The sequence below is a fragment of the Mauremys reevesii genome, linkage group 5 (assembly GCF_016161935.1).
Source record: "Mauremys reevesii isolate NIE-2019 linkage group 5, ASM1616193v1, whole genome shotgun sequence".
NCBI classification, from domain to species: Eukaryota; Metazoa; Chordata; order Testudines; family Geoemydidae; genus Mauremys; species Mauremys reevesii.
Window position 1 is genome coordinate 124,185,252 of NC_052627.1, and position 22,901 is coordinate 124,208,152.

Below are 22,901 nucleotides of genomic sequence, written 5' to 3' on the forward strand. Positions count from 1 at the left end.
GTAGAGGAGAAAGGTGTTGACCCGTATAGTGTTTTAACAGGTAGGTTTTCAAAAGGGTATACTTATGTTCTTCACTTTTCCTGTGGTTTCTAAGGAGGCCCTCTTTAAAACGTTAATTTGATAGCTGCAAAATACATCATGGAGGTAAGGAGGGAAGGGGTAATTTCTGTGTTATCTGACTCCTTTTACTGCTCTTCTGGGCTCTCTCTCTCTCTCTCTCTTTTGCTTGGCTTCAGTGAGAGCAGTAGGTTCTAACCTGTCAGCGCAACCAGAGTGAAAGTGACGTTTTACAAGTGGAAGCAGTTTGAGGATGGTGCCTTGTGCTCTTAACATCTTGACATCTCAACCTTCGAGTTCAGCAGCAGCGCGGCTTACAGTGGCTGCAGCAGCAGGACACCTTAAAAAGCAGTGAAACTGACAATGAAAATAAACTATGGTTGCAGCACCGCTGGAGTCTGGAAGCCGTTAACAAATATAGCAGTGTCTGGGTGTTAAAATACATAAATCTGTCATCATTGCCAGGCTAAGGGGTTGTCATCCGATTCACAAAATAAAGGAACTGTGCATAATCAGTAGGGCAGGGAGTTCAGAACAACGTGCACCTTTTACAAATTCTCGACTGCTGATAGATGGATGTTTGCTAGGGACTTAATGTCTTTAACAGGGTACGTTTAAGAAGGCATGTGAGTTTCAGAGCTCTTGGGATTAATGTTGGTCTCTCCCGCCCCCACCCCCCGCTTCTTTTCCAAATTTATTGCCAAAAAGTGTATAATGTAAACACTCCAGACTTCTATGAAATCTGTATTATTACAAAGCAAGCAGCATTCTAGCACAATGATATTATTCATTGAGTACAACACAGAATATGTTCTCTGTCCTCGAACACACACAAAAAAATATTTAAAAATAGGTTTATGCTAATTGCCAGACTTCCCCCCCCCTTTATTTCCATCTTTTTCTTAAACTGAATGCCAAAGACAGCATACAAAACCAGACCCAACAGAAATGAAATAATACACTTCCTCAGCATCCATACTTTTTCATGGTAACATGCTTACACGTACGGATCACAAGGGTGTAAGTCAGAGACAGTCTCTCCTAAATCAGCAAAGGCAATTCACACTCTATAAATTAACCAGGCTGAGTGCTTCTGATTATACAATAAGTAAGCATTACCTACTGTACCTTGATCTACAAACCTTCCTGCTGGGCACTTCTCAGTTACTTGATCGTGCCAACAGTGACATGTGGTTAAATGGTATTACTCACTGTATTCAGGATATACTGGGTATGTATGACTACAGGAGATATAATCTGAGGGTTCAGTCTCTGTATCTGGGTAGGCGGCAACATGTAGGCATGTGCCCCGCTGAAAGCTCTTGGAAGTATTGTGCTCAGGAAGTATCCAGCCCAGCAGCCTCAGCTGTACTTGGGTATCTGTCAGTCCAGAAGGGACTGCAAGAGCTAGCGATGGCACAGGATAGAAAATTCAAGTGACAAGAGCTGCTCCCCCCATTCGGTCACTGTGAAGGGACGGAAGGACAGTGCAGAAGCAGCAGGGATGCTGGAGAGAAATACAGAGGCCAATGGGGGTGAGGAAAAGTTGCCAAATCTTCTGCTGCTCCTTTAATGCTGCTTGCCCACACAACTGTCTGCCTATTGCACCCTTTCAGCAGTACATAGACACCTCTCCCATGGCAGCCTATTTAGCAGCCAGTCACAGGATCAGCACGAGGGATGGGCAGCCAGCCAGCCAGAGGTGTGGCAGATGGCCGATGCAGCTTGATTTTATCAAGGAGCAGTTTAAGAAAACAGGGAACAGGTGAGGAGAGGGATAGACACTCCAAGGAGTTTGAGGACAGGAAGAAGAGGAGCAAAAGCATTAAAGACTTGTGGGAGGGTGGGGCACAGCCAAAGGGGGCAGAGAGGAAGCAGAGGGGAACATGGATTAGGATGGACATCTTGGGCGGATGGGAGGCATCCTAAAGCTGCAGGGAAGGAACCATCTTGAATTTGTGCATTGGGGTCCATCATAGTGTTTGGCTCCTGTTACCACAATGTCCCCAGAACCCCCCAGGGAGAACAACTGCTGGGCCACCACGGAAGAGGATGCAGGCTGCACTCTCACTCATTCTGGGGAATGAAAGCTGTTAAGGGGCTGTCATCCTAGTCACAAAATAAAGGAACTGTGCATAATCAGGAGGGCAGGGAGTTCAGAACAGGGTTAGGCTGTGGCTGCCTCCTTGTCCCTTTTGAAGAGGTTAGCCCTGCTTTGGGCATTAGGCAATAGCGGTCCTTTAGCTCAGGACTGCAGCTGGGCCAGAACTTTGGTCAGCAACTTCAAGTCCCTTCCTCTGCCCCTCCCCTCTTATCCACACACACAACCCGCAAGGACCAGGAACGATCTAGGCCATTACTAAGCATCGGTAAACAGATGTGGTCAGATTGGTGTAAATTAGTGCAACTTCACAGACACCAGCTGAGGTTCTTATCCATCATCTGCATGGAGGGTTGTGCTTGGCGGGTGTTTGGCCTGTTGGTTGTTTGTTTTTTTCCAAAAGAAGTTTGGGATTAATAAAGTCTTTCAATAAAATAAGAGGCAAAATGATTTTTACCCTGAAATACACCGAGCAAAAGAAGTGAAATGTTCACCACAAACTAGTATGGACCAGGGGCTAATTCTATTAATATCAGCTAACAGAAGGAAGCCATAAACTGCCCAGATGAAGCACACTTTTAATGTTAACCCTCTTGACACTGTGTATTGCTTTCATTCCCAAACAAATAATCACACAGCAAACAGAGCTGCAGCTTGATATTTGCATGGACATAGCAGCAGCCACACACTCCAAAGTATCTGCAAAGGACTGTGGGCTAAATGCACCCATATGGTCTGCATGCCTTAAATGTACACTGAGTGCAACTCTGGCTTGCAATCCTCTACCGCAGGATGGAGTATGCAGGGGGAAATTATATATATGTATGTGTATATGTATGATTTTCATGCTTACATCCATGGAAAAAAAATCTTTTAATTTCCTTTAAATTGTGAACAGGTGTTGTCACCTTCCAAACTTGGCTTCTATGTTACAGCTTGATGGGGAAAGAAAAAGACGTCTATTTGAAACAGTGAGGCCTTTGTTGGCTAGCACATGATGTATTGATAAGCATACTGTAAAGTATGTTAGAAAATCAAATGAAACTAATAAAAAAGATTTTGTAAAAAATGTGGACATTATGGTGTGTTAGCACCAAGACACGTTATGGATCTGGAGCTGCAAGACACGTTACTGTAACCCATGCGTGGTGTTTTCCAGCATCACACACCCATTCACATGGAGTCGTGAATGGAATGGCTTGTTGATACATTTTTAGTCAGTGCCATTTTTGGAAAGGCTACAGTTAATATTGACACTGTGGCATAATAACCTCTTTCAGAGCCGTTACGCAGAAGGAGCTTTTCAGCAACAAAATAATATGAGCCATATATGGATTTCAGACCCATGTGTGCGACACTCATTGAAACCACTGAAGTTGGTGAGACATTTTTCCAGCAACATTTACCTTTTGGTTTCAGATTTCTCTCCTGTTCTTTTCTTTCCCAGGAAATTCAACAAAGTGGGTACCTCCACTTGGAAAAATTCAAATTCTAGACTTAGCATGCTGTGGCAGGGAATGTGTCTGGCTTTTTTCCAGTGGAGCCTAAGAGAATGGGGTTCTATGGAAATTCAACTGAAGTTGGACACCTAACTCTTTCAGGCACTTTCAAATATCCCAGCCTATGTTTCTGCTGTGCCTAGATAATGGAACCAGCTCGGGGCCTCTCAGCCATGCAAATAACACACCATGATGAGGTGCCTTTCACTTCAGATGAGTCCATTTTCACTCAGACAATGAGTCGTTTTGACTGGACGAGGAACTCAATTTCCTAGTGATATATGCCATCATGTGCCAGCAATGCCCCTCTGCCATGTACATTGGCCAAATCAGACAGTCTCTACGCAAAAGAATAAATGGACACAATCTGACATCAGGAATCATAACATTCAAAAACCAGTGGGAGAACACTTCAACCTCTCTAACCACTCAGTGACAGACTTGAAGGTGGCAGTTTTGCAACAAAAAAACTTCAAAAACAGACTCCAAAGAGAGACTGCTGAACTTGAATTAATATGCAAATGAGATACAATTAACTCAGGCCTAAACAGAGACTGGGAATGGTTGGGTCATTACACTAATTGAATCTATTTCCCTACGTTAAGTTCTCCTCACACCTTCTATGGGTCATCTCGATTATCACTTCAAAAGTTTTTTTTCTCCTCCTGATGATAGCTCATCTCAATTGATTAGACTTTTCTGTTGGTATGCATACTTCCACCTTTTCATGTTCTCTGTATGTATAAATATCTCATGTCTGTGTGTCCCATTCTATGCATTCGAAGAAGTGAGCTGTAGCTCACGAAAGCTCATGCTGAAATAAATTTGTTAGTTTCTAAGGTGCCACAAGTACTCCTGTTCTTTTTGCGGATACAGACTAACACGGCTGCTACTCTGAAACCTGTCATTTCCTAGTGAACACTTTGGGAAGCATGGGGAGTTTTTTAGCAATGCAAGTCAGTTAAGTTCATAATGAAATGTGAAAACACTCAAACGTCCATACTGAGTATTTTTCACTCCCCTGATCAACAGGATGAGTTCCTGCAGATCTCGGGGCAGAATTTGGTTAACTCCTGGTACATAACATACTTTCTCTTAGCAATACATCTGATGTCACATTCTCAGCAAAAGATGAGTTCCTTCTCCTAGCTCTGCAATTGGATCTGTGCAGATGGATTGCTGTGACAAAGTGGAGCCTATAGGGCACTAGCCTGTATCACTCCTTCTGCAATTACTTCAACTGCCAGGATCTTAGCTGGAGATTTAAGGCACCCTCTTCTGCTCAGCTCCCAAAAGCCATAAACAATCTGGGCTTTAATTAGCAACACAACCAGTACTTGTCAGTGAATTAATGGGGCCAGATCCTCACCAGGTGTTAATAGGTGGGTGTAGGCACCAGCACAGATTAGGGCCACAGCAAATTAAAGATGAAAATGTCGTTACTATTTACCACAGCAAAAAGTTTCTCGTTTTCACATAACAAAAATCATTATTAGTTGTGATTACATGGTGTGTAATTGTGCCCATGCTGCACAGACTGCCTTTCACATTTTATGCTGGAGTCAATGTATGAAAAAATTAAGTACTAACTCTGTGAAAGCTAAACCACTCTTGTTTTTTAAATACAAATCCTGCATCTTTGTCAAGTGTTGACTCATGTCAGTTTTCTGCTTAGCATTAAAAGTGTCCTCGGTGTGTGCATTGCTGACTCAACATTGATTCACAAGTTATTGCTGAGTACATCTCTCTTTGGTCCCCAGAGTTTGCTAAGAGGCCAAAACCCAACTATAAATGCATTTGTCATGCTTTTCAAAGATGGCTGACGGCACCTGACTCTAGGCTACAAATGTTTTCACAGCTTTTGTACTATAAATGATTTCTACACAGATTGATGACTTCATCAGAGAACTGTAATGCAAACCATATTTTACTGTACTCTATATTTTTCACACAGGATTGTCTAGTATTATAAGCAGTGAGAACCATGCTAGAATAAGCGTCCATTCATACATTGCCATGTTTTTTTCCCCTGGTTACTTACATTGACTGTTTTTTTTTTTGTTTTTTTTAAAGGCTCTATAATGCAAATTTTTCACAGAGGCCTGTTTATCAAAGAGAACGGTCTTGGAAAAGTTGTAAAAAACATAAAATAGCAGCTGGCCAGGCAGGATAAAGCTACTTTAAAGATAAATCTTCTAAGGCCGCTAAAGATTCTCAACACAATCACTTTCAGCAGAGAGATTTTAGACATTCAATAGCAGAACTGATGGTTCCAAGTGCTCAGAGAGGTCTATGACAACTGGCTGTTTTTAACCTCCCACCTTCCGTAACATGATTTTACAGGTCATTAGACAGACAGTGGATGAGTGGTATGGGACACACTATAAGGGAGTCAAGCTGCCAAGAGGAGGAGGATGTGAACAGAAAGGTGATGGATTCTTCACCGCAATCTTCCTCCACATAAAACCGAAGAAGTGAGACTACAAACACAACAGGCTGAGATGAAAAGAAAAACACAAGAGCAGCTGCTTCTTGGGGTTAAATGTTGATCTTGTTTTGAAGTTGTGCTGGGATGCATCCTAGCAAGATTAAGTTGGTCATGCTGCAGACCCTAAGGGAAACTAGCAACCTACCCAGCTCTGTGTGTACTGAGAATGGCAAGGCCCAGACAATTCTGCCATCCCTTCCTGGCAGATCTCTAAACAGGGTAATAAAAGGGTTAATGTACATATTCAAAGATAAATAAAGGACTATATTGAGCTTCACGTATTTGATCAAACAACTCAAGTCTGCTAACATGTTTATTGGCCATCACCTGTAGCAATAGCAGCCTATGCTGCAATGTCGGTAGAGATCACAGGGTTTGGCCCAGAGTATTTTCTTATTGAAAAGCTCCCTGTGTTTAACTTCAGTGAAAGAGATGGCTGTGCCGCAGTGTAAATATTTAATATCATCACTTCCTATGGCACCCAGCTGTTCACTGGAGATCTCCCCTTCAATGAATGATCCGACTTGTGGGCAAAGTGATATTATTTGTTATTATAGGCCGAGTGTGAAGGTTGTCCAACACTTCCCAGTATAAAATCCTGCGTTCACTTATTTATAATTTTGCCAAACTTTAACTGTTTGGGTTAAGAGGTCCTGGCAGCTAGATTTTCTGAAGAGTCTGTCTGTACTGAGCATGCTCCATCCTGGGGCTACATAGCTGAGCAGAATTTTCCGTGAAATTGCTGGCCCCGGCTGCTGTGGCACAAGGAACCACAACAGAGCAGGGAGACTGGCTTTCTTTTGCTCTCAATGCTCTCCCTGGAGGAAAAATCAGTCTGACATGAAGACAGAGTGGACAAGAGCCAGACACGTGTGCAGGAGGGAATAGGTTGGGATAAGGAGTGCGGGGAGGGAGAGACTGGGACTGGCTGGACAAGGAGACTGGGATGAGCTGTGTGAGAGGGGAAGGGTGAGGCTGGGATAAGCAGCCGAGAGTGGTGAGGAGACAGCATGGGGGCAGTCTAGAGGGAATGGAGCAGAAGTTACAGAACACTTCCCCCCAGAACCTAATATAGATCCCAATATTTCTGAGTCTCACCATTCCTCTGCTGTCAGCAACTAAGTGACTGGTCCACCTACAGGATGACTACCTGCTACTGCTATCAGTTACTCCCTTAGCTCAAGTGCCAGGGTCCTTCGCACTGGCACGGTTCCACCCTTGCTGATGAACCATGTGTGTATCAATAGGATTCCACGTGACAGGATTTGGTTTTTTCAGTCTGCCTTTCAAAAATCCTAGGAAAATTACCCACAAACTGTATTCATGTTGCACAGTCAAGCACTCACTCAAAAGTTAGGCAATGCCAGAATTAAGGTCATCTGTGCAACCTTAATTCACTTCCCCCCCCCTTTTTTTTTTTTTTAAACAGAGCAGCCCCTGCTCTCGCATTTACGGTCAGGGCCACTATCTGAGCAGTGGAGTATCAGAGGCATTACCCACTCTACCTGCCTCTGTGAAGGAAATTTGAGTGTGCAGCAGTTTTCACAGCCAGAAATCTCCATGACTGCACAGTTTAAAGACAAAAACAAAGTTCCTTTTGATAGCTACAGATCAAGAGCTGGCAAATGGCCCATCTGGATCAATTCAGTAAGAAAAAAACTTCAGTGGACAGCCAGAGAACAATTTCATGGGGATATTTATATAAATAACCCTTGTGGGGTATACAGCTCATTTGTTTTTGATGGTCAACAGATAATTCTCTGGGATAAGGAACTATGTACTTAATCACTAGAATGCTAATACTGATTAAAAAGAGCTGTTCTTCCACCGTTTGTAAATCTGTCTGCACTGTAATTGCCATCCCAGATCTTGCGGTAAGCCACAAAATCTATTAAGCCTGGCTACGAGAGTAAACTGTAGCTTCTACTTCTACTGGCTACCTGCTTTTATTTCCTTACATTTCTTGCAGAGGTGGATTAGAATGGGATTCTTGGATGTTTGGAATCCAGAGCCCACGCTCAAAGGGGACCTGGATATGAGCAGTGTAGCAACTTACTGGGCTCAGCAAGGCCTGTTCACTGGGAAAAGGGATGGACTGTGTAAAGGCAGAGGAGGAAAGAAGAGGCTCTGGAGCAAGTGGTGGTAGAGAGATTGTCTTTTGGTTAAGGATACAAGAGATGTGGGCTCAATTCCCAGCTTGAGCATGTGACCTTAGGCCCGGATTTTTAGAGGTATTTAGGTGTTGCTGTACTCAGCATTGCAACACCTAACTGATTTAGGAGCCTAAATCCTGTTTTCAAAAGTGATTTAGGCACTTAGGAGCCTAACTACCATTGACTGTCCACGTCTCATGTGTTTGTACTCTCTTACTATGTCTTTGTACAGTGCCTGGTAGAAAGGGGGCCAAGTTTGGCTGGATTCTCTAGACTCTACTGGAATATAAATATGAATTAATAACAATGATGAAGGGTAAGAGATCTTGTCTTTCAAAGGATACAAGAGGGAGAAAAAAAGGTTCTAAGTACTGGAGATCCCTGAAGTTTTGATGAATCAACTCCTTGTTTAGCCTTCGTCAACCATCACTTTCCTGTTGCTCTTAATCATTTTTTTAAAATAGTCTGTCCTAAGAATTAACAAGTAAATAATAAAATAGCAATCACAGGATTTTACTTGTACTATACATTCCCGATGCAAGGTATTATTTCAGTATGAACTGTACAAGTGCCTTTTGTTAGAAGTCAGCAGTCGCTTATTGGAAACAGAGTTGAAAGCAACTCCTCCACCTATAGCTTCTAAGCTATGCATGTGAGACAGACAGACATGCACAGTTCACTAAATAATGGGGTTTATGTGCTTCAAAAAGTTACTCTCTTTAGCCATCTCTGCAAAAGGCAGATCTTCCCATAACCTACCATCATTCTTTTGAAAGGAGGGAGGGAGGTGGAAAGGAAAGGTATGAGATTCCACGTTGCTGGGTTTAACTCCCAGTTCGGACCTTGAGCAAGTCACTGAACTTTACCGTGCTACAGTGTCCCCAGATATAACATGGGCGTGACATTTAGCTCCCTCAAAGGGGTGTTGCAAGGTTAAATTAAAAGGAATTATTATAAGGAACAGAGGTGAAATCCTGGCCCCACTGATGTCAACACCCAGCATGTTTTCATGGTGAAAATGGATTTTAATTTTTTCAAGCTCTCCCACAGTAATCATTCATGTGACAGGATGCTTTCTTGTTCTGTTTTCTATTCTTTTTGGGATCTTACACTCCACCCGTCACGATGATATCCGAGCACCTGCCGTAGTGTATAAATATGTGGCATTATGAGTAATGCTGAAATAAGATTCTTAAAGTGCTATTTAAAAAATGAATTTTAAAAAAGGGCCATATGGTTCAAAAGGCCATTCCGCTTAATGATGTTTGCGCTTTCCGGAGCACAAACAAAACGGCACCATCAATTAGTTCTCCATCCTCCAGCTGACAAGCTGTTGGTTTTAAAACACTGCCATGTTCCCTAAAATAAACAAAGGCTCCTCTTCACACAGAGAGCATTTTCACAAGAAGAAACCCCAGCATCTGCCAGATGCATTAAGGTTCAGAGCCAACTTGAATTCTTTGAAAGAATCACACAGTCGTACTTTGTGTTGACTTTCAGACCTCTGCAGGAAAGATACTCGGGTGACGTCTGATTTCAGGGGAAATAGCATTTACGGACGAGCAATCAGTTTGAAACATAAAACGAAGAAGTCTAGGGACAGCCATTTGAGACAAGGGCTACGTAATAATCAACAATCAAGAAGGGACTGAGAAAATACAACTTACAGCCTAAGACATTAAGAGATGCTATTCTTAGCCAGCATTAGTATCAAGACATAGGTAGGCGAATGACCACTTGGCACAAACTTTTCCTGTTTCACTTAACTCTACCACAAGCTTCGGCACCACACTATTCAATACATGTTTTGTCTTTTTCATATCTATCTCTTTTAAATTCCACATGGGCTCAATCCTGCACCCACTGAGGTCAACGGGAGTATTGCCATATGCTTCAGTGGGTGCAAGATCAGAGCCTAAGTAGCTGGTGTTTGTGCTAAGTATTGTTATTAATACAATTTGTGTGATGATACAACTTACCAAAGCAGCCTGTTATCTTCAGAGGTTTTGCCTCACCTCCAATTCAACGTTAGTCCCAAATTCTCATTTCCTGGCCTCTGATTTTTCATCTCTCTCCTGTGTGTGTGTTTTAAACAAGCGCAGCTTGGGCCTGATTCAACTCCCAGTAAAATCCAGGAGAGCCTTCCCGCAGATTGTAATGGGAGTTGGGGTGGGCCCTTAGAGAGCCCATGTAAGGAGCTAGAACAGTATCCAAAGGTTCACAGAATGGGTAAAGCACAGGCAGTGGCAATGCAAGCTCCATAGCACTCCCCCATCAATATGCCAAAGTACCATCTCCAGGGGTAAGAGATTAGTTAACTCTCCATAGCCTATTCACTCTTTGCCCTTTCTGCTGAGGCTGCTAAAGTCCAAAAAAACCCCAACAAACAAAAAAAGAACCAATGCTGGTGTGGAAGGGGGATGCGATGTGGACATAGGCCATCAGACAGCCACTGGACGATAACATCTTTCAGTCGCTACTAGTGTTATTCGGTGTATAACTACATAGCGGTAGAAGCAATGAGCTCATTAGCAGGACATTGGGAACGATGCCTAATTACGGAGCCACGGTGACTAGGGTATGATGGTCAGACAAGCTGATGTCAGCCTGAAAAGATACAGGTGGGTTTTGGACAGATAACATTTCGGAGGTCGGGGGTATAGAAGAGCAGTGAAGACGAACTGCGTCTGAGTGAAAAGGAGAAGGCTCTTGGTCCTCTAATTTTCCATAATAGCAACAAAAATTGTTATACTAAGGATGAAGGAGACAAGGTGTTTCAATGAACAGAGGATGGAGTCAAGAGGAGCCGGTGTGGATGTCCAAAGGCAAAGCTGGCTCTTAGTGTATGAGTAGTTGTTATCCCAGTCAAGAGCTGACATTACTGAAATCCTATTACCTGACGATTTCTCTTCTCACAAGCACCTCTACTTTGCTAAAGCATTTCCTGGTCTCTCTCCTCTAAGGGGCCTGGAGGTCTCCACCAAAGTGCAAATTCCAAAAATCATATGATTACTATTACAATCCCCCCATCAAGGTGCCCACCACAGTGCCTGCTTACGTCATTCAGCATCCACAGTAAAGCTGTAACTATTTCTCCTATCCGGCAAACATAAAATCAGACAACTGTCACACAGCAGTCGTTGTGCTGACCGGGGCAGCAATGACAGAGAAGAGTTTAGTGATGGAGATAGACACTTGGCCAATATCTGACCTCATTTACACCTATGCCACCCCACTGCCAGGCAAAATGGCTTAGGAGACCATTAGCTTAGGAGACCCCAGGCTCAGCAGCACTCCCTACAGGCCCGTTTACATAGGTGGAGATGTGACTGTGCCTGCAAACAACCTAGCCATCCTCCTTTGGTGCTAGAAGCTGCTACGTCTGGGCACATTATCCAGGCCCTACGTAGCACCCAATGGGGCCCATTCTCTCTGGCAGGTTTCCTGGGGATGAGAAAATCACCTCTGCCCCCGGGACACTCACACAAGATGAGGCAAATTTAGTCCTTTGCCATTATCTATTTACTGTCTTCATGTCATCCTGCTCCCCCTGTTGTGCCTTCAGTGACTCATCCTACAATTCCCACAGCTGGGAATCCCCTCTTCCTGCTCTGCTCTCCTATCAGCCATATGTCACTAATCATCTGCTCCTAGTCACTGAATTCCCTCAGCCTGTCTCTAAAGCTGCTCTGGGATCAGTTAGCAGCACAGCGCTCCCGAAAGCGTGTGCTCATTTCCTCAGCCCTGGCACCGCTCAGGCATTTCACACTGGACAGACCCCAGGCCTCAAGCCTCAACTCCTCTTTCCAAAGGAAATTTAAAAGTCATTATGGGCCCTGCCATGCTGTAGGTGTGTGCAGTGCTTTACAGGCATTAAAGAAGAGGCAGGCTTGGCTCCCAGGAGCTGATAGTTTTCTTCAGTCATGTAGCCTAAGTTACCTTATTTAAGAGCTGTTAGCTTTTCAAAACTAAGAATGTAACAATGGCCAAACTGAGTCAGACCAATGGTCCATCTAAGCCAGTATCCTATCTGCCGACAGTGGCCAGTGCCAGATGCTTCAGAAGCCATCATCAAGTGATCCATCCTCTGTCGCCCATTGCCAGCTTCTGGCAGTCAGAGGTTTAGGGATACCCAGAGCATGGGGTTGCGTCCCTGACCATTTTGGCTAGGAGCCATTGATGGACCTATCCTCCAGGAACTTACCTCATTCATTTTTTAACCCAGTTGTACTTTTGGCCTTCGTACCATCCCCTGGCAATGAGTTCCGCAGGCTGTGTGTTGTGTGAAGAAGTACTTCATTGTGTTAGTTTTAAATCTGCTGCCTATTAATTTCATTGGGTGACCTCTGGTTCTTGTGTTACGTGAAGAGGTAAATAACACTTCCCCATTCACTTTCTCCACATCATTTGTGATTTTTATAGACCTCCCTTCTATCTCTCCTCAGTCGTCCCTTTCTAAACTAAACAGTCCCAATCTTTTTAATCTCTCCTCAGATGGAAACTAAAGGTATGTCTACACAGCAGTTGGGAGGTGTGATTCCAAACATGGGCAGACAGTCACATGCTAGTTTACCTCAAGCTAACCTGCTAAAAATGGCAGTGTGACTGGCGTGGCACAGAACAGCCGCCTGTGTGCAATCCTGTCTGACCCCCCAAGTGCCTACTCTGGAGGCTACCCCAAGCTGCCATCCAGGCTGCACTTCTATTTTTAGGTACTAGCTTGAGCAGAGCTAACACGGGTATGTCTACCTATGCTGAGAATTACACCTGCCAGCTGCTATGTAGACACTCTAAGAGACTCCATCAGAGGGGAAGGTTATCCCTGTGGTTAAAGCACAAGGCTGGGGTTCAACTCCTAACTGTGCCACAGACTTCTTGGGTAACCTTAGGCAAGTCCCGTAGGAGCACATTTTCAAAAGAGCTCAGGGTCAGATTTTCAAGAGACTTCAGCTCCCATTTGGCCACCTAAGTAAGGGCCAGGTTTGCAGACGCGCTCAGCACCACACAGCTCTCATTGTGACTCCTGTGCCCAGTGTTTCAGCGGAGCTGATGTAGAAATGTGCTCCACCTGCTGGTGCTTTAAAAGAATTCTGTCCTCAGTCCCTCTGTGCCTTCCCCACTCCCAGCACGTTGGTTACCGTACTGTGCACATCTCTGCAAGGTGCAGGTTATTTCTAAACTTTTTCTGGGCAGGGATGCCAGGCGCCCTCTCCTCGCCTATGCTCACCTGCAGGGCTCCCTCAGGAGGGCTGGATAAGCAGCTTAGTTTGCGTTAGGCCAGCAGCTCCTTCCTCTGGGCAGGAAAAGTGGTCTTTTGTCTTCCCCTCCCCTAAGCGCTCTGCAGAGTGGCACGATCAGCCCCTTTCCTCTCCCTAGAGATTTTTTGGGCAAAGAGCCATGAATCTGGTTTCTGGCACGAGTCTGGGGAAGACAAGGCAGGAGTGAGTTGGAGTTCAAACAGGGCTCTTCTGTCTTCACAGGCAAGGCGGCTCTTATCAGCAAGAAGCTTTGGGTTGTTTAAAATGAGCAGAGAAAGAGGTAGGACTTTGTGGGCTCAGTATTCATGCTGGCTAGGGGAGAAGGTGGGTGAGTGGAAGCCTCTAGCATCTTCCCACCTTCTAGTTCTTTCCTTTCCTCCCTCTGCACCCTGAAACATGCCACGTTTTAGCCAGCCCTCTCCCTCCAGCTAAGGAGAGCTGGATGCATTTCCTGTCAGCAACTCATGGGGACGCTCTGAGCACTGAGAACGAAGGAAAAAGCATTCAGGCCTCTCCTGGGCCCTCAGAAGTATCGACCCAAACCCAGCATGTGATCTTGGATTCCCATCATCTGGGCCCAGGTCTTGAGAATTTTGGGGGAATACACACGCAAGGGTAGCCCCTGTGGTCTCTAAATCCTGACCCCACTGATGGGGATTCTTTGGAAACTTGGGACCCTTAGGGCCCAGTGTTAGCTCTGTGCCTAGTTTCACCATAGCTAGATTTATTCCTAGCATAGTCTGCAACTGCTCACTGCCCAAAAATCCCTTTGCAGTGCCCTTTAATATGGGCTTGTTAAAATTCGTTTTGAGAACTACCCTGTTCCAGCAGCAAACACAAAGATCAGCATGACCTCTCCTTATCACTCAGCCTTTCCTGTGTGGAATTCGTTGTGATCTGTGCCCTAGTGATTATTGCATCACTTCTGTTTATTTGTAACCTTTGGCACTCCATAATCTTATCTTGTGGCTGCCGACTGCAATGCAAGAGATGTGCAGCAGTGTAGCTAGCCTTGGCCATCCTCAAACACTGGAATGGGCCAGTTAGGTGGAGGTCAATAAATGATTAGCAAAGAGGGCCTGTAATCACTGCCAGGTGAACAGAAATCAAACTTCTCCGCTACCATTAAAAAAGGCAAGATTGACATTTCCTCCTGCAGCACTTACCAATCACAATAAGGGTATAGTTCACACTCGTACTGCCAAAGCCGTTGGTGGCCTTGCAGATGTATGTCCCCGCGTCTTCGCTTTCCACCTCCTTGATTTTCAGTCCTTGCTGCAGGATCCGGAACCTTGTCCAGCCACTGTGGATAGTCCGTCCATCTTTCATCCACATAGTCAGAGGTGGCGGGTCACCTTCTACCGGACACAGGAGCTTGATGGTTCTTCCTAACCTCACGGACTGCCGGTGGATCACTTTATCAGCAATTCTGGGTGGGCCTAACAAAGAATGGAAAGAAAAAAACAATAATTGGAACCAGTTCTATCACCGTAGCATCTACAAGCCACCGGTCATGAATAGGGACCCTGTACAAATAGAACAAAAGTTACTTATTGAAAAGAGATTACAATCAAAGTGAAAAAAAAAAACAGACAACAGATACAACAAAGAAGATACCAGCCCATGGAGGGTTTGAATTCAGAACTTAGACATTCTTATCACCTTGTTCTAACCAACTGCGTTAACCTGCCAATGGCAATCAGCTGTATTTCTCTCTTCCTTCCCTCCCCCGCCCCGGACCTCCCCCACCCCTTTTTTTATGTCGTGGGGAACTAGTTCCCAGATACCCAGACTACTGGTTGTTTTAGCATAACAAATCCTGAAGCCAAAATTAGTAACAGCACTGGTACTTAAAACAAGGAGTTATAATCCTTTTATGTTTATATGTATAGCAATTCCCTTTAATAGTCACCAGATGGGTTTTGTCAGCAGCAGGAATCATAAGAATACACTAGTATGGTTCTAGAACACAACGAATTTGCTGGGTAGCATTTACTTAATGACAAGGTGCAGGATATCCTGACATGTTAACATCGCATACATGCAAAATGATGAATTTTGGGGATATTTTTATCCATTGCCTCGACCTTCCCTTGACAAGTTCATTGGACTAGCCTGACTGCTGAATGTTTGCTGCTGGTACAAGGCGATAGTTTCATGCATAACAAGGTGTCCTCGAATGTGGCAACATGAACATACTGTGCTGCACGATAATGATAAATACAAGGGCAGGCCAACCCATTTTGGGGCTGGGTGGGGGACTGATAAGGTCTCCCACACCGTGAGCTGTCCCCCCGTGAGAGAACCAAATTTAAAGCTGAAATGTTCAAGTATGTTTCTTTATTTAATTAAATAATTGTCTTTATTGGATTCGTTGATTTATTAATTTCTATAGCCCCTACCAGTATCATAGCCAGCCTCTTTCTCAGAACATTTCAAAAACAGCCGTGATCAATAAGTGCCTTGTTCCTGCATAAGGACACACCTGTTTTAATAGGGTTTGATGACTTGAGGTGCTGAGTGACCTCAGTCTCCACTGTGCTGCAATGGGTTTGAGGCTGCTCACCATCTCTCAACAGTGGCCCAGTGCCTTGGAGGACCCGACCCCTATGGGATCTGTGCTGGAGTCCTTTTTCATGCTGGTACTCACTTCTTTATAAGAGCAAATGCAATGAGACTCTCTGCATGAGTGTTTATCAGCAGGAGTAAGGTATGCTCCATAATCCAGCCCACAGTGGCTATGGGCCATATTCTCTCATGCTGATTCACGCTGGTGGGAAGTGAATAAAGTTGTCAGGAGCTAGCCCTAAAATAATGAATTGGTTTAATCAAAAGCCTGATGAAGTCAATTAAAGGCTTCACATCAGGGCCTGGAGTTCAATAGATTTAGGCTCTGGTGAACTGTCAAGAGTGAACAAGTCCCAAAGGCTGGGACCCTCACCTGAGAGCATCTGTCCTGGAAAGCCAAATTCCAGGTGATGGCAATTAAGAGCACATCTCTGCTGTCACCTGCTGTAAGCAGGCCAATAGGAAAGGAGGTTTCTCAAGTAATATTGCCCCCCTGATTCCAGAAGGGATGTCAAAATACCATAAGAAAAGCTGCCATTGTGCGTTTCCAGCAAGGACCTTAAGGACTGGAAGTCTTGCAAGCAAAGCTCTTCTTGTGAGAAACTCAAAAGTCCAGTCAATTTTTGCAAACTACAAAGGTTTGGATACTTTGGAGAAGCTTCAGAGAGTCATCAGAATTTTTGAAGACTGATCTGAGTCTAACCTCATTTCCAGACATTTGGGGGATTCACCCGTTGTCAGTGATCAGTTATGGGCACAGGCTTTAATGGAGCTACCCAAGTTCTGCCACCCCTTCCTCACATGGCGTAGTACCTTATTTCATGAGTAAGGGGGCCAAAATCCACACAAGTTTACACGCTAGCTGACATCTTTCATCGAATCTTGAGTCCCCCTTTAAGTTAGAGGCAGACTCTGCCACCTTACTCAAACCGAGTAAAACCTCAACTCCAAGAGTTACCACACTGAAATCAACTGCAGAGCAAGGTACTTCTTAAAGTGAGCACAAGTGTCAGAGCACTGGCCTATAAAGTAGTGTTGGGAAAGAATGTGTGGTACAGGGCAGTTGGGGACAGTGGAGTGGGAATCGGGCTCTCCCAGCAGTGTCTTCTTCAAAAACCTTTTCCTTCCAACATTCAACTTGACTCCTGACAAATTTTTAGGCTGGGAGGAATAAGATAGTTTCCCAGTGGCGTCATGAGGCTTGTTGCAGGCATACTGCACATGCGGTTCTCCTGATGGCAAGCGGTGTTGCCTCTGGATCTGTCACATGACTCAGTTAGTGATAAGCTTGGTCCTCCCGAATGCCATTTTCCTCTGACTGACCTTTCATTCTGAGGAATTTTTGGATCGCTCCCCTGTCATAAGATCTATACGCACGGAGGCGTCCAATGCAAGCTAAAAGCATGTCCCTATGTGTTTGACATAGTAAACAGTCCCATTTGATTACCTATCCTCATTAACAACTCTTTGTATAAGCAGCATTCTCTCTCTGGAATCATCATATACCACAAGCTTCAGAGGCCCTCGCACACTCATGGCTGTCACTGTGCTGCAGAGAGCTGGACCTCCTAGAGATGTTTATGGCAGAATCACATGTTGATGTTCTGTCATGGGTCTCTGTATCTCTTTTTAATGTGCAGGAATCTACTGGGTCTTATTTCACTACATATTTGCCTTGGGACTGCAATGGTGACGGATGAATGCTTTTCAAGTTGAGATGCGCTTTGGCACACCTCGCAGCAATGTTTGTCCTTTGGTATTTTGGGGGAGGAGATAGGGAGGGGTAAAACATATTTCGCAAAGGGACCACCCAGAACCTCCGATATGCACCGAGTGCCAGTTACACAGACTCTACTGAGTCAGGCAGTTTGTACCATTTTACGGTCGAGATCTCAAATCTTCCCAATAGAAATAAAATCTCTTCTCTGAAAAGGTATATTTAAAAAGCCCTTAGCTGTTCATGTGCTGCTTGGGAGTAGCTAAGTCCTGCTTCTATCTCACAGCTCAAGTGCCGTGTAGTTCCATCTTCTGTTAACTGAGCACTGAATCGAGATCCGGTGAATAATGGATTTTTCAGTTTGTGGCCAATTTTGAAAATGGGGGGGGGGGGCGAGGGGAAGAGCGTGCATAATTTTGGATTGAACCTAAACCAAAACTGCTTCAAAATATTTGGCACATTGAAAAGTAATAAATAAATAAATATTTTGGGGTCAAATTAAAGATTTTGTTTGAACCAAAATGAAGCCTTTTATTTTGATTTTAGTATTTTAATGCAGTTGAACTGAAAGTTGTCTAGAATCATAAAACCTCAACATGAATTGTTTCAATTCCTTCAGGAATTTGGTAAAAAAATGACACCAATTCACAAAACGGCTTGGTGTTGCTGAATCTTTGTTTTTCCATCAGAAAATAATTTTGGTTGAAAAGTTTTGCCCAGTCTAACTGAATCCCTTCGGTAAGCCTTGTATCGCTGAGCTCACTGCCCTGGTCACTAATGGGAGGGGACACTAACGAACGCTGTTAATGGCTGCCTTACCCTGCACCCCACAAACAATTCAGCAACTGGCCTAGTTAGGGATTTGAGAGGATCAGCAGCAAGAGACAAACTGAGACAGCACCACAGATGATTATCTTATGTTCCTTAACTGCAGACCAAGGAGTTTGATCCTGCAAGGTGCTGCTGGATGCTTCCAAGAGGTGCTGAAACCCCTGAATCCCCATTACAGTCAATGGGAGCTGAGGGTACTCAGCACTTTTCAGAACTGGTCCCTACAAGAACCGGGCGCAATGTATGCCAAATGTTGTTGGTGTGAGAGCATTTTCCTCTGCAGCTCCTGCAATGTGGAAGAGACTAGATTAGGCTTTGTCTACACTGGCAAGTGAAAGACAAAACTTTTGTTGTTCAGAAGTGTTAAAAAACCACACACGCACCCCAGAAGACAAAAGTTTTGTCGACAAGCGCTGGGGTGAGCAGCTCGACAACACTAATGCCACTCGTTGGGGGTGGAAGTGTTTTGTCAGCAGGAGAGCTCTCTCCTGCCGACAAATAGCAGCAACACTGCGCGCCTTTTAGTGGCACAGCGTAGACATAGCCTATCTGTTCTGATTATTCCTCTTTTTTTAATATGTGTTCCTTCCCCTTCTCTCCTCTTTCTCCTCCTCCAATGGGTTGGCCAGAAGCTGGAGCTGGGCCGGGAAACCCGGGTCCTTCCACCTGCCGGGGAGGTGAGGGTCGAGAGCAGCCTCCCAGCCAGGCTCCCCACAGCTGCCTGGGCTGATCTTACCTGGGCTGGGCTCCAGCTTCTGGTCTGACTGGGGGGGGCGAGGCCTCCGGGGGAAGAAGAGCAGGGGGCCCATGGTGAAATGTAGACAGACCAGGCCCAAAAGGGGGAGGGCCGTGGCTCCTTGCACCCTCCCTGTTCCAGTGCCCCTGGTTGGGGCACTGCTGGATTCACCTCCCAAGCCACAGGCTGTGTGGTGCGCTCTAACTGCCCCGGGTGGGCCCTGCTGGAGAGCTCTAAGTACCCAGTGTGTGTTGACATAATCCACCAGGGCTCACCTTGGGCAGCGAGAGCACAACACACAGCCTGGGCCTTGGGCAATGAATCTGAGCCCATTCAAAATCACCACAGCTCACCATCTGTCCAACCCTCACTGTGCAGTCTGGGCATGTGCCACAGGGTAGAGGAGAAGAACGCCACCCGCAGCGCTAATTGCCTAGTTCATTGGACTCCAGTGGTGATGAGTGACACACACACACACACACTCTTTATATGTCAAAAAAGTATGTCCTTGAAAAATTAGTAGGTTTAAACCTGAATTAGTAATTTTGTAATTACATGTAAAAATCAGGAAGATTATGGAAAATTAGGGTTAGCATCTCTGTGGGTATGAAAATGCTGAGACCTCTAGGCAAGGTAATTATTCCACTACAGTTTCAGTGATGTAAGCCATCTGCCCCAGCCATATATACAATGCCACAGCTTTGGTCATAATGGGTCTTTTTTGCCCCCATTCATGCTCCGCCCAGATATTTACATTTTCCATTCAAAAAGGTTGGTCCCAATGGCTATTGCTATAGACCCTTTTAACACACCATGTTAGGGACGGTGCAGATGAGTCCCATAGATTCATTCATAAATTTTAAAGCCAGATGAGACCGGTATGATCATCTAGTCTGAGCTCCTACAAAAGACAGGCCATTGAATTTTATTCAGTTATTCCTATATTGAGTCTAGTAACTGGCAAGAGTTGTTTCCTTAATTTCCCCACCCCCCCATAGTTTCACTAGTAAGGCATCCCTGGATCTGTGAGGAAGGCGTGAAAAGAATGTGGCCTCCTCCATTTGTGCCTCAATATTACTCCTTCTCCAAATAGAAACTAAATATACATTTTCTCCATAACATTTAAACCAGTGTAGTTACTAGAAGCACTCGTTCCGGAGTTCCAAGGCCCAGCATGCAACCAAGCTTAAAATATAATTTAAATAATCCCTTCTAGATCCTTCACTTTGCGCCAAGTTTTTTTTGTTGTTGTTTCTAGTTTACACACACACACACACACACACACACACACACACACACACACACCAGACCACCCAGAGAGACACAAACGTTTGTTGTTTAAATTAATGCAAGCAGAGAAGAAAATTAACATTGCTTCTTCTGTTTAAATATTTCAACTCGTATATATGCAGACATATGTGCTGATTTATTTGTCTCATCTAGGAATACAAGCAACTGGAATTCCCATTCTGTTCCATTTTATAAAGGGACAGATCTTACACCTGTCTTACTGAACAGCTGGGCAATTTTCAATTTATATCCCGCTATAGTACACTCTACTATCCTATACCATAGAAACAGTTTTGCTTGCTGCTCTGCTGATGACATTGCTTCACAAGCATTCCATTTCCCCCCCACCGTCTTAACAGACTCTGAGCTGCTGGCGGTTGTTACTTCTTGATAATAGAAATTATGTTTTGCTTTAGTGAGTAGCCATTTCTGGGAAACAGTGAAAACAACGTGTAGAAAAGTATTTAAGACATGATGGTGTAGTGTCCCGGGGTGTACCGTCCGCATTTCTCACAGTCAAAAAAGCTCACACGTGTAATTTCATTTCCTTGGACTGAGCTGCAAAGTTCGTGCACTCCTTTGCCTCATACATGTACTAAACATGATTTATGACTCTCTGTGAAAACCCTCTCAATATATGGTGTTTTGATAATGACCTGAACTTAGCGCTATGTAACACCTAGAAGTGAAGGCTAAATGATTTCCCACTCCACATTCCTTACTTCCCATGAACTCCTTTTACAGCTAACCTGGGGTGGAGGTGCCACTCCTACAGTGTTTGGACTCTGCCCTGTTATTCCTTGAAATACTCTTACTCACATATGGCGAACACACGAGTGCTGAACCATGTCCTAGGAGACCATTTGCCATGATACAGTTCAAAGTGAACTTTATTAACACATTAAACATAATTACAAAGAGGAAATTCCAAAGAAGGTCGACCAGCTTGGACAGTTCCTTGGAATTGAAAGTAATTTACAATATCCATGTGATGTATTGTAAAGTTTATAAAGTTAAATAAGTTTTAAGAGCCCCGTGGGTTACGTATCTTTTATTATTTAATACTAAACATTCACTTTCCAATAAGATAAGATTTCTTTTGAAGTCCTATGCTGGCAAATTAGCAACCCTTTCTTATATGGGGCACTCAAATAACCCGTACCTTAGAAAAATAAACAAACAAAAGGAGCGTAGGATGTAGGGAACATCATATACACAATCAGTATGTGATCTACCACTGAAATCCACCAATAAGGACAAAATGGTAGTGATAGACAATTGCCAGTAGCCAAAATACAATATTTTCCCATAAATACCATCTTCTAAATCAGCATATTTGCATAGGTATGTATACCTTACCCACCACTATAGTATCTGAGCTCCTTATCAAATTATTTCAAGTGCAAATGGCCTATACGAAACCTGATTTCTCAACTTACCCACACCCCAGTAGTTGTTTCTAGGTGCCACTTCCTGTTCTTGCTGACTGACTTTGGGAAAGTTGGGGAATTCCTCACTTACAAAGCCTGATTGTACAACACTGACTCATGTTTAGGTGAAACTCACCCCTGTGCAGAAAGCCAACATAGGTCCTATGCACCACTTAAAGCCTCTGCAAAATGCCTACAGGTCCCTGCCCCAAAGACTGTATGATCTAAGGATAGGGTGAATTTTGTGCTGACCCTCTGCACAGAGGTGAATTTCACCCAGTAGTGAGCACTTTCTCATGTGAGCAGTAGAAAATGGTCAACAACAACAACAACAAAAGAACAACAACAAAAGGTGGGGAGAGTTGTTAAAAGTAAAACTTTTCCATAATGTTTGTTGTTGTTGACAGTGATTAACCATTGGAGCAAACCACCAAGGGAAGCGATGGATTCACTAGCTCTTGATGTCTTCAGTCAAGACCGGATGCCTGTCTGGAAGATATACGTTCGCAAAAACCTATTGAGCTCAATACAAGGGGAACTGGGGGAAATTCTTTGGCCCTTGACATGCAGGAGGACAGACTAGGTGAGCTAATGGTCTCTTCCGGCCTTAAAATCCGTGAATCCAGCAATCATTTTGGACAAACATGTTTGTGTTTTTTCCAAAGACAAAAACCAAAAGTTTTTGGAAACCAAAACGAAAAAGCAAAATTTTTTGCGCGGGTGGGGGGGAGAGAATACTTATTTCCACACCAGCTCTAGTGAGTAATCTCATT

The 22,901-nt window shown here is 44.2% G+C and overlaps 1 protein-coding gene across 1 annotated transcript in view; it reads right to left on the minus strand.

The window, feature by feature from the left end:
* The window catches only part of FGFRL1 (fibroblast growth factor receptor like 1), a 224,828-nt gene that overhangs the window by 94,205 nt on the left and 107,722 nt on the right, over nt 1–22,901 (minus strand). The window contains 1 exon segment of the mRNA XM_039539810.1: nt 14,723–14,995. Coding sequence (XP_039395744.1) covers nt 14,723–14,995 — 273 coding nt within the window.